At 37.7% G+C, this 13,558-nt stretch overlaps 1 protein-coding gene across 1 annotated transcript; it reads right to left on the bottom strand.

Moving 5' to 3' along the window:
* Window positions 1–6,073: 6,073 nt before the first annotated feature.
* LOC148845269 (toMV susceptible protein tm-2-like) lies at window positions 6,074–6,823 on the bottom strand. The gene is made up of 2 exons (XM_088955863.1): window positions 6,503–6,823; window positions 6,074–6,418 (listed from the first exon to the last, which is right to left on the bottom strand). Exons 1-2 carry the CDS (start codon window positions 6,821–6,823, stop codon window positions 6,074–6,076), a joined length of 666 nt encoding a protein of 221 aa, XP_088811989.1.
* Window positions 6,824–13,558: the final 6,735 nt, after the last annotated feature.

Raw genomic sequence — 13,558 nt, forward strand, 5'->3', positions numbered from 1 at the left:
TGGTTGATCTCCTCATCCATGGCTATGAACCTGTCTGCGAGCTTGAGGAATTCAGTTATGGTCGTCAGCTAGTTGACAACCATGTGCCACTTGAATTCTTTGTGCGTCAGCCCTTCTTGGGTGCTGCAAGGCGTACTGTGGGGTCCAGGCACGGTATCTGCATGCATGCATTGTTGAATCGCTTAATGTACCCTCAGATGGACTCTCCCTTTCTCTAAACTATACTGAGAAGGCTTTCTTTAGTTCGCGGGCACCGCTTGCTGGTGACAAAGTGGGACATGAAGGCTTGCACGAACTGTGCCCAACTTCTTATTGATCCAGGTGTGAGGTTTCGATACCATGTGCGGGCCACTCCTCTGAAGGTAGTGGAGAAGGCCACGCACATGCAAGAATCGCTGGCCCTTGCTAGGTGCATCTGTGACTGGAAAGCATCAACATGATCATTCGGGTCGAACGACCCATCATACTTGTTGAGAGGGGGGAGCTTGAAGTCCTTGGGCATTGGAACAGCCAAGAGTTCAGGAGACAACGGGGAAGGAACAGAAAGGAGAGGGGTTGCTTTCACTTCGCCCGAGCTTACCTCTTCCCTGCCCTTAAGCTCAGGCAGGTTGCGGGTTTGGCGAGCTCGGCAACGTCGCCTTTGCTTCTTGGTGGGCTCTGCATTAGTGCTGCTTGCCTCTGTATTGTTGGGAATGGTCTCCGCAGGAAGCGGCTCGAATTGCTGGTGATGGCTGCGAACGAAGGGGTCCTACCTAGAATCTGTAGCCAGGACTTCGAACCGGTTCTCCAAAAGTGGGGGCTCACACTCTAAATGCTAGGGTGATGCAGGCCTAGCAAGTAGGGATCCTCCCGACCTAACCGCTGGTGGTGAGGCCAGGGTGATTGGTCTTTCCTTCCTGTAGTGGAGGGAGACCTGGCTCCCATGAGGGTTCTGGGAAGCCTCTCCCCAGCAAGAAGGGCGCTCACTTTGATGACGAGGTCTAGCTTGTTGTGAGGCCGGGGGCCGAGGAGGGAGCTGAGACTGTTGAATCTGAGGCAGTTGAGGGAAATGCTGCTGGTAGTGATATTGAGAGACTTGGTGCATCACCTACTACTGGTAGAGCTGGAATTGCTGAAACCGTTGCATTTGGGCTTGCATGGCCCGCATGGACTGCACCAAGTTGTCGAGCTGGATATAGCTTGTCGTCGGGGGGATGATAAAGGGCTCAGTGAAGGTCGTCCTGACCGAGAAAGGTAGGGCGACGCTCAAGGGTGCCGTTATTTGCGACACGTTCAGGCTGGGGACTCCATCAGCTGAGAGGGGAATAGTGAACTGCCTAATGCAGACCACGAGAACCTGGAGTTGTTCCCCGATGGTGTTCATTTCAATGCTGCGTCCAATGTTGCTTGAAGAAGCCATGGGTGCTAGGTCTTAAAAAGGGAGTTGCAGAAACTAAGGGGAGGCTTTTTGAAGCATTTCCCGCAGACGGCGCCAAATGATGTAGCACGATTCAAGCATTCCTAGCTAGCAGAGAGTTGACTCCTAACTAAGCAACGGACGGTACCTGAGAAGAAGACGGTGAAGGATTCCTAGGGAATTACCCGGTGGAAATACTCCGATGGTCAAGTTAGAACACCTGAGATAATGCAAAGGAAGCTTAAGAGCGTAGGTCGCGCTAAATCAATAATAGTGTCAAGTTTGTTCAAGATACCTTTTCCCCTTCGTCTTGGGGCAATTAAATATGGGCGTTCTTGCCAAGCTGGGCGTAACCGCCACTGGACCTCTGCCATAGCCGTTACTGGCCAGGGCTGCGCAGGTGGTCGTGGCAGGGTACTGCTCCAATCAGATGAGGGACACGTCTCGCGAGGACAGACACGCCTCCATCTGTCGAGAGGAACGTGGGCACAGACTGCCAAAAAGATAAGGACTGCGCCGTCGATCCAGAGACGTGGCGCAGTTTGACGAATACGATCTTGTCAGGTAGAAGCTTCCTGAGAATACCATGCTACTTAGTTGTGAGCTACTCCATGGCGAGCTCTTGGGGATCTTTCGAGTAGTCCTTTCGCCAGAGTATAAGAGAGCGAGTTGGTTACCCTAGCTCGCGGGTTAGGATAGTCATGGAGTATTCCCTTTAAGTAGCTCGGGGAACCTTGAGCTCGTGTTGTAGCGAGCTCCCCTTACAGCTCGCTTCTGCAGGCTCACTACTTAGTCGCAGTCAAACTGTGGTGCTGAGCTGTTACTTGTGCTGAGTCAGGTCCACGTGGCAGTGCCCCGAGGGGTCGGGTCAAATCGCCCTCCATCAATTTTCTTCTCCAACTGACTGGTTATAGGTTTTTCTAGTCTTTTTGACATGATAGTCGATTAAACAAGGAACAAAAGTAAATCAAAATTTACAAATCCATTTGCACTACAGACAAGTACATCTTGAGATTGGCTTCCATCAGGGCAAACCTGTGCCCACACCGTTCTAATAATCTTTCCCAACCTTGCATTGGGAATATATTTCCATGAAACCAAAGCACATAAGTATGGACATATTCTGAATGCAATGAAGTAAAGGCTGTAGGAACGAGCTTTGCCCTGATTGAAGCCAAATTTGCACATCCTGGCCAATAAAAATGTGTTTGTAATTTCATGGTAAAGTTCTTCGCATCCTCTCTTAATTTACAAACTTTTTTATCATATAGGAGTGAAAATCATTACATACAAATGGATGCCAAATTGAATTGCCTATTTTATATATTTTAAAAAATAAGCAACTTGGATTTTTTTTAATACAAGTAAAATATATTGTATGGAGAGAATCTTTATGGTGGTGGACTCTAGATTTGTTCAACTCTTCACTTTGTTCAAATTACAAGCAAATGTGTGCTGCATGTGACAATTTCTAATAATATGAATTCATGTAGAAGAGACATAGTTATCAATGCAGCTAGCATTGAGCTTAACAATTGAATTGCTTGATCTGTCAGTCACTTGGACAGATTCTTGAGACAGTTTCAATCCAAACCACTTTGATGCAAAAGAAAAGGAAAAAGGAAAAATTATTGGTGATTTGGTCAACAACTTGACAACCAAATTGGTTAAATCACCGACTTGTTTGACCTGATCAACGAGTCATGGGTTAGAGATATTAGTTTTTTTTTTTTATTCATTTCTATTTTTAATAACAATAACTCTCATTTATTACATATATTTTTGTTTAATAACATGAACATATGATCTTAGACATATGCATGCCTAATTTTTTAACACCACATACCAGAGTTGAGTTGTTTTTAAAACAATTGTGTTGGATGAGTTTTTTAATCCTATGATTAATATGTTAATATGAACCAATTGAACTGGTTGATTGCTTGACCAAGCTTTACTTGGCCGCAGAGACTACAACTATTGGCTATCGGTGATCTAGCCAATTGAATCATTTGATTTGGAAACACATTTGTCGTCCTCTGGTGGTCAATCGGTTCTGTTGATTAATATGGGAATGGAAATTGCCAGCCCAGGCCTGGTGAGCAAGAATGGGCCATTACTGGGCTGCCCCAAGCCCAGAATGGCCCTTTCCCACTGAGCAGACCCCAAATCACCACCTTAATTATTGCATAATTATGTATTTTAAAATATACAAATTAAATATCTATGTTCAAGAAACTAATTTTTTCGTTGTTTTAGCTGGGCTTTAATGCTGGCCCAGAATGACCGCAGCTGCACATGCATGGACCAGTTTCTGTGCCTAGCATGCTATTGCTATGGTCTTTTTTTGGGTTACGTTCGTTCTCTTTGTATGTAAGTTCATAGGCTATGAGACGAGGGATTCTGTTGACTATCCATTTGGAGATAAAGTGACCCCTTTGGTGTATACAATGGCTGAAGTGCCTGAAATGAATGACTTACCAGTTACCATTGCTATGTCTTTTAGACTGTGTTTGTGTTTGGTTTGAAGGAATACAAAGGGAAAGCGCAGGAAGAAAAAACTGTACAAACCTTATATAGGTTTCTTTACCTTATATCCTAACTATTTTATTATGTACTGTTCTATCCACTTTTGTGTGTACCCTCTTAATTAACTATCTACCACTCTTGGTTGAGTAAATGAGTATAGATATTTTGGTAAGAGTGGAGATAATGGATTGATATATTCTGATAAATCTTGTAAAGATCATCCATCTAACAAGGTTTTTTGCACTTAGGAGCTATTGAAAAGTCAATGTAAGTTTAAGAGAATCCCCGAAAAATGAGGGGAAGTTTAAAGTAAATTAAACCTATAATCTTGTGATAGCTTATCAATAATAAGAGGTTCTCATCTGTTCATGACTTTTTTTTTTTTCCTTTTAATACTTGTTTTATTTCAAATTGGTAAATTATTTCAGAAGGATGCGGATTATTGAGAAGGCTCCAAACAAAGAAGTAGTAGAAAATCCAATATGAACTATTAATTTAAAGAAAAGAAGAAAAAAGATATTTTCTCTCCCTATGACATTCAGTCTTTCACGTCTTAAAGTGTGACACTTTGGATCCTTTTCTCTTGGCATTTCTATGTGTTGGAAATCATTAAATAAGTAGCGCATGAGATATACGAGAGGAGAAGATCCATGAATTTTACTCAGGCTATGTTTGGTTTGAAGGAAAAGGTAGGAAAAGGAACGGAAAGATAAGGAAACATTTACAAACCTTGTAAAGACTATATTAGCTCAGGCCATATTTTACAGGATTATGACTTGTAATGGCTATATTAGCTCACCCACTCACCAATTCAGACGGAAGTGGGCAACCTTATCGGTTGGTGGCTTTATCCCCACCTAACACGAAAACAGGTCCCATCAACGGGAATCTAGGAACTACTCCACCAAACCCACGAAGACTCCAGTATATAAAGACCCTAGGGAAGAAGAAGAGATAAGTTAGTAATCTCTGCCCTCTAGCTCTCCCATTCTCTAATATCAGCTCACAACTAAGTGCTGACTTAGCTATCATAGTGACTTCGTTGGGTAAACACCCCCGGGTTCTCTGATTTAGTTTTTGCAGGTTCCTCAGTTCCTGCCGTCTACAAAGATGAACAAATCATCTCCTACAGGGAACAACCAGGTTGCGCTACGCTAGAGAGCTCCACTTTAGCCTCTAAGTCATTGGCCACTTGGGAGCAGACGAAATGACAAGGTTATCATGACAAGAAACCATTACATCATGAACTACTAATAATTTAAATAAAAGAGAATATAGGAGAGACTTTTCTCTCCGTGGAATAACCTTCACGTCTGGAAGTTTGATTAAAATACGAACAAACCTGAATTCAAATTGATAAGAAAATTGACACACCATCAACAAGAAAGAAAAAAAAGTCCCAAATATGCCATTTCTTCCAGCTTCTCCGTGTGTTCTCAGGGTCACCACAACCATCCCTTCAGCCCTTATTGGGTTTTCAACCTGTGGAGAAATTACATTCAAGTAAGCACATAGATGAGATAACCTAAAGATCCATCAATATTATTAAAGAAAATACATAACATGGCCATGCATAAGAATCATGAGATGAGAGAGAGAGAGAAGTACCTACACTGTAATTTCACAAATTAGAGCTTGAGTACAAATATGAAACATCCTGCAGCCAAAAAATAATGAACTCTGAATTTAAAATGTTGTTGCTAGCTAACTCAATAAGATAAATGTTTACATAAAATGCAACTAAATAACCAATTTTGATCATTAGGCTGTGTTCGGTTGCAAATTGCAATGCAGATAAATTAGTTTGCACTGATGCAAAACTATGGCAGTGCAAATGATTTGAGTGTAAATTCTGACCTATTTTTGTTTCAAATTTTAGCTTATTTTGTTTGATTGCAATACAAATGAAATAAATTAAAACATGAAAGAAAATAAAGTAAAACTCAAAACAAAATTAAATGATAATTTGCATTTTTTTATTTTGCACTCCCATGCATTTGTACTAGTGCAAATAAAATTGCACTGAAACCTAACACAGCCTTAGGGACTTACAGTAACGTTGAATAGACAATATTTAGATTGTCCAAAGAATCTGCAGAACCATTTCAGAAGGAAAGATGATAAGCAATAAAAAAAATGAAAACGTTATACTTACCAAGTGGTATCATCAGCAACCTCCTCTGATGTTCGGTTGTTCTTGGGCTGCACAAATCCTTGGGCAATCCATAGTCGGATCAGCCGTGTACGTCTAACAGGGAGGTGATCAGGTGAGAAGACGCTAAAATACAGGAAGCAATATTTAAGCTGGAAAGGCAGATGGGTGTAGGTCAGTTCTAGAGTCAATGCCATACTTCTAAGCATGAGATCGCTTTGTAAGTATGAAGAAATCCCATCTAGCAGTTTCTGCCAATTTTCAATGGGTTTTTCTTTCACAATGTTTATGGACAAGAACTCAGCAATGGCTGTTATTGCTAGAGGCAATCCTCCACATAATTTCTTATTACAATTCTCAGTGAATTACTAGAATTCTGTTCTTAGATTCAAAGGGCAACATCTCCCTGGATGTGACTGCTGGAAGACCTTTTTGCTCAACAGTTCTAAAGCTTTGCCATCGTCTAGAGGCTGAAGATGGCAATGAAGTGTGGGAGATTGCAGGCTTGAACCCATGTTGTTATTACGTGTTGTGATCAATATCCTACTATGGAGGTTATTATCTGGCAATGCTTCTCTTATCATTCTAAGATGTTTCCATTTATCTAGATTCCATGCATCGTTGAAAACAATAACATACCTCTTATGCAGTAAGATTTCTTTCAACCCTTCAACCAGTTCGCCCTCTTCCATGTCCTCAATCCCTTGATAAGCTTCTCCCATCAATTGTTTGGAGAGTTGCTTTAGCATTTTCTGTCGGATTTGGCTGGAGCTGTAAGACTGTCCAACATCGGTTCAGGCACGGCTTTGGAAGATGCGATTCACCTTCTTGCTATCATAGACACTCTAAACGAGAGTGGTTTTGCCTGAGCCAGCAGGTCCCGTCACTAAAATCACAGTACGACTTGGGTCTCGATGACTTGTCAACCACTCGGTTAGATCCTCGATAGGCTTCTCAAACCCCACAATCTCGTCATCGTGAGCGATGAAGTGGGTAGACATTCGAGACCCAGAACTGAAATGTGATTCTTGTTGGGGGGCAACCGCATTGATGCTTATGTTTTGCATCTGCATACGGAAATTTTCGATGATTTCTTTCATTCTGCTGGAAATCTTGTGGAGTGGCTTGTGGTGCTTGATCTTGTGGGTAATCTTGGACAATTTCCCGGCAGTCTCTGGTGGCACATGATGCATGAGGTCATCAAGAACATCCTCCATGTCGTAGAATAGATCTCACATTTTCAGAACCCAGTGTTTTCCAACTTCATCATCTCGTTTTTTTTCTGCTTCCTCTAGAATCACTTTCAGGGTCTTTAAATCTTCTATGATTCTTTAATGAGCTTTTGGAAGTTCTACGTGAACTCCTATTTCATGGCCGAGCAAGACCGCAACCCTTTCGAGCAGAAAATATACCGCCCCCTCTGCCATAGCTAGTAGCTCTCTCTCTTGGTCACGGTCACTCACAACTTAACTCACAATTAATGATGAAAGAGATTGCGGTAAGACCTTTAAATAGGATGAGATGATACTTACACCTTTCAAATTTGGGTTTGTGCAACGTGGTTTATTTATTTATTTATTTATATTTTTTCCTTTGACTGAGTAAGAAAGAGAAGAAGGGCTGATACACACAGTTTGAACCTCATCTAGTTCTTCCAAGCAATAAGACTTGGTTTTTATTTGATCTTTTTTCTTTTTTGTGCTTTTATCGATGGTAAGTAAACAGAGCTATTGAATTTGAACTTTCTGAAAAGACGAGATAATTGTACTAATTTTGTTCTTCTTGGTCTAAAGTTGCAGAAAATTCTTGCAACGACCAATGAAACAGGGATACAATCCCACCTAGTTCTATTGCTAGAATATCTTTTTTATTAGAGGGATGAAAAAATGTAGCAGCCAATACAACAAAATTTTTGGAACTTCAAATTAACGACTCTTCAAATAATTCGGTGAGTGATCTCCAGGGTTTTCCCACGACCGTGGTCCGTGGCTGCTGGCTGGAGGAAATGCGAATTCAATTTTATTGCATTGAATGGGCAGCTACGGTCCATTGGAAAAGAAATTTCAGATCTGTTGCCTATTGGAAAACAGATTAAAATATTGGATTTTAAGTTCAGTTTGGAAGGAGTACAAATGCAAATATGTAGATTACAAATATAAGAACAAAACCATATTGATGCTTCCGGATCATTATCCCACGAGACCCCACCCAGAAGAGTTCAAAGGAAAAGAAAGAAGAATACCCATAACCACAAGACGTTACAGATCTCGTTTCACAATTCCTCACGTTCTCAACAATGATAGGAGTAGGATTTGCTACCCACAAGAGAGTTAAGATTTGATTCCCACAGAGTGATATTTACACCAACCTCACAGCATATTGAAGCCACACAAATCTTATTTCAATGTTTAAGTTTTAACTTAAACTGAAAAAGGATTTAACTTAAAACATTAATATTTTCGTACATGATGAGAAATTCAATGCTTATATTTGCAAGGTGGATAAAGATAGAGATTAAAATAAATAAAGAAATAGGGGAACAAAGAGATCAAATTACATAGATGTTTTAGGAGAAAGTTTTACATGGGAGATAGTTTAGGAGAAAATATGATTTAGGTGATGGAGAGAGAGAGAGGTTTAAGGAAAACAGGGGTGTTGAATTGGCAAGCTGAGAATGTAAAGAATAATATTTTGAAGAGAGGAAGGGAACTAAGGAAAATCCTCGGTTGGACAAGGGGAGAAAGGAGAGGTCATATGATATGGCTATCTTTTGTATATCCAAACCTCTACCATTACCCACGTGGACCTGAACTGACCCATTATATTTGGGTAAAATACAAAAACCTCCCTTGAAGCTTTTATCAAATTCAAACAGGGTAATTTAAGGGAGGTTTTTATCATTGTCAAAAATTTAAGGGGATATTTTTGTATTTTACCCATTATATTTTGAGACATTACAAGTTGCTATGGTTAGGGGTCATGTGATTTGTGGTGCTCGAATCTAGGTACCAATTTGGACCAAAAGAGGGGTTACGTATGAGATTTTTGCATTGTGGAGGGGGTTATTACACGTTCACAATGGTAGGAAGCATTGGAAACGACAACAAGTGAATACCATATGTTTAGACCTTCTCTAGTTTGTAGATTTCATTTGGATTAAAGCAATGCCCTAAGCAATAAAGCCACTATTAGAAATTTGGGTCACAAAAACTTGGAGGAGAAGCTCTAAGGCGTGTCTAAAGACACTATCTTTAGAATGTTATTTGCCCCCTTCAATTTTATTTAGTTTGTTGTTGGCTTACACACAAATCCGTTCCTATGATACAATAGGGCGTTGGGCGAGAATATACAACCAACAAATTTGAAGAGTCTTCAAAAAAACCTTTTGTAAGATAATAGCAAATCAAACTGAGAGAGACAAAAGTGATTTTCGGAAAGCTTGTTCTCATTTGATTGATTTACACTCCTTAAATAACTTTTGAAGAATCATGGAGCAAAGGAAGGGGTTGGTTCAGAAAAGGCTCCTAAACAGTCACAAATTCAAACATTGTGACTGTTAAAAGATAGTTAATAATTAATGACTGTTAACTTTGAATAGTGCCTCTTAATCACACTCGATCGGATCTTGCAATAAAAGTCAAAGCCACTCTTCGCAAACCACGTGGGTGCATGCGAGCAAAATGCATCTCTAAAGTGCCTTATTGCGCTGCACACATGCGCGCACACGTGCATGTTGAAAATTGGTTTTAATAAGAGAACTATTTTCCAAAATATGTGTGAAGGTGTGTTTTTTATGTAATTGATCAATCAAACCCCATTGGATTTAATCTCTAATGAGATTAAAATCCAATAGTCCCCAACTTTGATTAATCAATTACATAGGTCTATCTCGATCGAAACTACTATGACATAGTTATGCATATAAAAGGTGTTTTATAACTTAAAAATTTTTATTAGTATAGATATCTTAGAGTCTTGTCAAAGTTATTGGTGGTGTAAGACCTTAAAGCATTTACTCTCAATACAGATTGGAGATACCCATAGACATAAAAATGTCTTGTCTCTACAAGAGTTTAAAGTTTGTTCAACACTATTATTGCCATGTGCTTCTTTCCTAGTTTCATGAACAATCTCGAGAGCAAACCCAAGCTCTCGTGAGAAGCGGTATCACTTCAATATTCACATAGGTGAAGTTTCACTATGTGTTTCATTACTTGATACATTTCAGAATTTCATTAAGCATTTAACTTGACCTCTCATCGTAATGGACAACTCTATTTATGTTGTGATGGAAAATTTCCCAATGTTAGTACTAACAGTCACATCACAGTAACTTGTTGTTACTCTTAAACACAGTACAGATGTTCTCTTTAATTACCGTTGTTACAAAATCTCTGGGTAAACCTTTGGTAAGAAGATCAGCCAAGTTTTTACTTGACATCGCATAAGTTATAGTGATAACTCCATTTTGAATCAATTACCTAAAAAATCCATGTCTCAGATTTCTATATCTAGACTTACTATTGTAGGGACCACTATAGACTATTAATAGAGTTTCTTCACTATCATAATAGATAGAAATTGGAGGCATAGGACTTAGACAAAGTTTTATATCTAATAATAAATTCTTAATCCGTTTCGCCTCTTTTTCAGTAGTTGCCAAGGCTATGAATTCGGATTCCATGGTCAAGTGAGATATACAAGTTTTTTTCTTGTATGCCTAAGATATTGCACCCCCACAAATGACGAAAATCCATTTAGAGGTGGACTTGATATCTTTATTACTGACAATCCAATTCTCATTAGTGTACCATTCTTGTACAATTAGAAAATCGCAGTAAAATAAGCCAAGTTCCATGGTCCTTTTAAGGTACCCAATAACTCTTCCAATTACTTTCCAATGCTTTGAATCGGGATTACTTGTAAACTGATTAAGTTACTTACTACATATGCGATATTAGGTCTAGTATAAAGCATAGCATACATTAGATTTCCTATTGCACTAGCATACTCAAGTTGTGTAATTGCTCTATTAGAATTTTCTACTTGCTTTATACTAGAGTCATATTGTGTAATATATTCTTTAAATCTTAAATGCTTAAATTTTTTAAAATATTCTCTCAATATAATGTGATTGGCTTAATGCATAACCCCTACTATGATTTTTGACTTTTATTCCCAAAATAATATCTACTTCTCCAAAATCTTTCATTTTGAAAACAAAGGATAAGTTGTTTTTAGTTTCATTTATGCCAACCATATTAATACCCATAATAAGCATGCCATCAACATAAAGACATACAATCAAATTATAACTTTTAGTAAACTTTGAGTAAATGCATCTATCAACACTATTGTGTTTAAAACCAAAAGCTAGAATATAAAAATCAAATTTCTTATGCCATTATTTGGGTATTTGTTTTAAACCATATAGTGATTTAACCAGTTTATAGATTTTCTTCTCATTTCTAGGAAGGAAAAATCCCTTTAGTTGTTTCATGTAGAATTCTTCATTTAAATCACTATTTAAACAAGCAATTTTAACATCCATTTGATGAACAGATAAGTGATAAATGGATGCTAATGCTATAAGTGTTTTAATAAAAGTTGTTTTGCTCACTGGTATATAGGTGTCAAAGTAGTCACTATATTGTACTTTTTTCTAAACACCCATTTACATTTGATTGGTTTTGATCATAGAGACAAGTTTACTAGAAACCATATGTTATTTGCCTTCCAAAAGGTAACATCTCTAGAGGTCATGATCTTATTATAGGTTTTTTGTTCATTTTCAATGTTTAGTACAATGAGTATCTTATTTAAAACTTTTTCTCTATTAATCTCAACCAATTGACAAAATTGAGTAGAGATAGAATCAAGACCTAAGTGTTTTTCTACTCTTTGTCTTGGACTTTTTCTAGGTTTTACTAAAGGGGTTACAGTTGTGTCATTTCTACTTTTAGTCTCATCATTACCAATAGGTATTAAGATCTAAGTTTCTCTTCCTAGTTCTCTATCATTTTCTATGGGTTTAGAAATAATTTATTTTTAAATAATTCAATATCTCAAATTTCAGTAATTATGTTGGACTCCAAATCTAGAAGCCCGTAGGTTGGCCTTGCTATATTCTGCATTTCCAATAAATATACTTCTTTTTGCTCTAAGTCATAACTTTGTTCTTTTAGGATCTGTAACTCTGTAATATACTAAATAACCCCACACTTTTAGGTATGTTAATTTAGGCTTTCTTCCTATACATAATTCATATGAACATTTATTATTAACTCTATAAACAATCCTGTTATGTAAATGGTAGGCTGTTAGGAGTGCTTCTCCCTAGAAGTTTAAGAGTACATTAACTTTCATCAACATATAGTTTATCATTTCTGTAAGTGTTCTATTTTTCCTTTCAATCATGTCATTCTATTGAGGGGTATAGGGATAGAGAATTGATTTACTATTTCAAATTTTTCATAGAAGGAATTAAACTCATTATTAAAGTACTTGACACCCTATCACTTCTAAGTATTTTAATTTTCTTTTTCAAATGATTTTCAACTTTAGTTTTGTATTGTTTAAACATGTCAAAGGTTTCGTCCTTAGTTCTCATAAGATAAACATGGGTGTATTTTGAGAAATCATCAATAAAAGTTATGAATATCTCTTATCTCCTTTAATTAATATACTTTTGAGTTCACAGATGTTAGAATGAAATTAGTTCTAGAAGTTAAGAATTTCTCTCAACACTTGAAAAAATTTTCTTGGCCATTTTAGATGTTACATATATCTCACATTTATCATTTAATTCGTTACTATAAGTAATTAAACCAAATTTACTCATTTATTTGTGGATCTAAAATTCAAATGTGCTAATTTATCATGCCATAAAGAGAAAGAACCAACAATATAAGAAAAATATTTTCCTTTATTAATACTCAATTTGAATATACCATTGCAACAATTTCCCTTTTCTAATAAATCTTGGCATGGCTGACAGGATTAATTTGTCAGATTCAATAACAACTTTAAATCCCCTATTGTAGACAAGGTTTATTAGACCAAGTTCTTCCTAATGTCAAGAATATGGAGAGCATTTAAGAGAGTAAGTGTCTTTCTAGACATAAAGTTCAATTCCATGTTGCCTCTTCCAACAACTTTGGCACATGTTTTGTTTCCCATTCTTACTTCTTGGTCATTAGTCACTTCTTCAAAAGTTTTGAACAAAGACTTGTCCTTGTAAACATGCATTGTGGTTTTTGAACCAAATTACCATCTAGAAGATGATTCTTCCATATTCTCTTTAGTGATCATGGCCACTAAATTGTCTTCTACCATATTTGTGGATTTGGTTCCACCTTTCTAATGTTGAAAAACCTGGGCATAGTGCCCCTTCTTCCCACAAACATAATGTGATCCTTTCTTTTTGTTGCTTTTTTTGAAGTTCCTATCCTTTATCTTTACTTGTAATACAAGACTACTTTTCT

Source organism: Nelumbo lutea, chromosome 7 (assembly GCF_056320005.1).
Source record: "Nelumbo lutea isolate HS-2025 chromosome 7, American lotus-T2T, whole genome shotgun sequence".
Taxonomy (NCBI): domain Eukaryota; kingdom Viridiplantae; phylum Streptophyta; class Magnoliopsida; order Proteales; family Nelumbonaceae; genus Nelumbo; species Nelumbo lutea.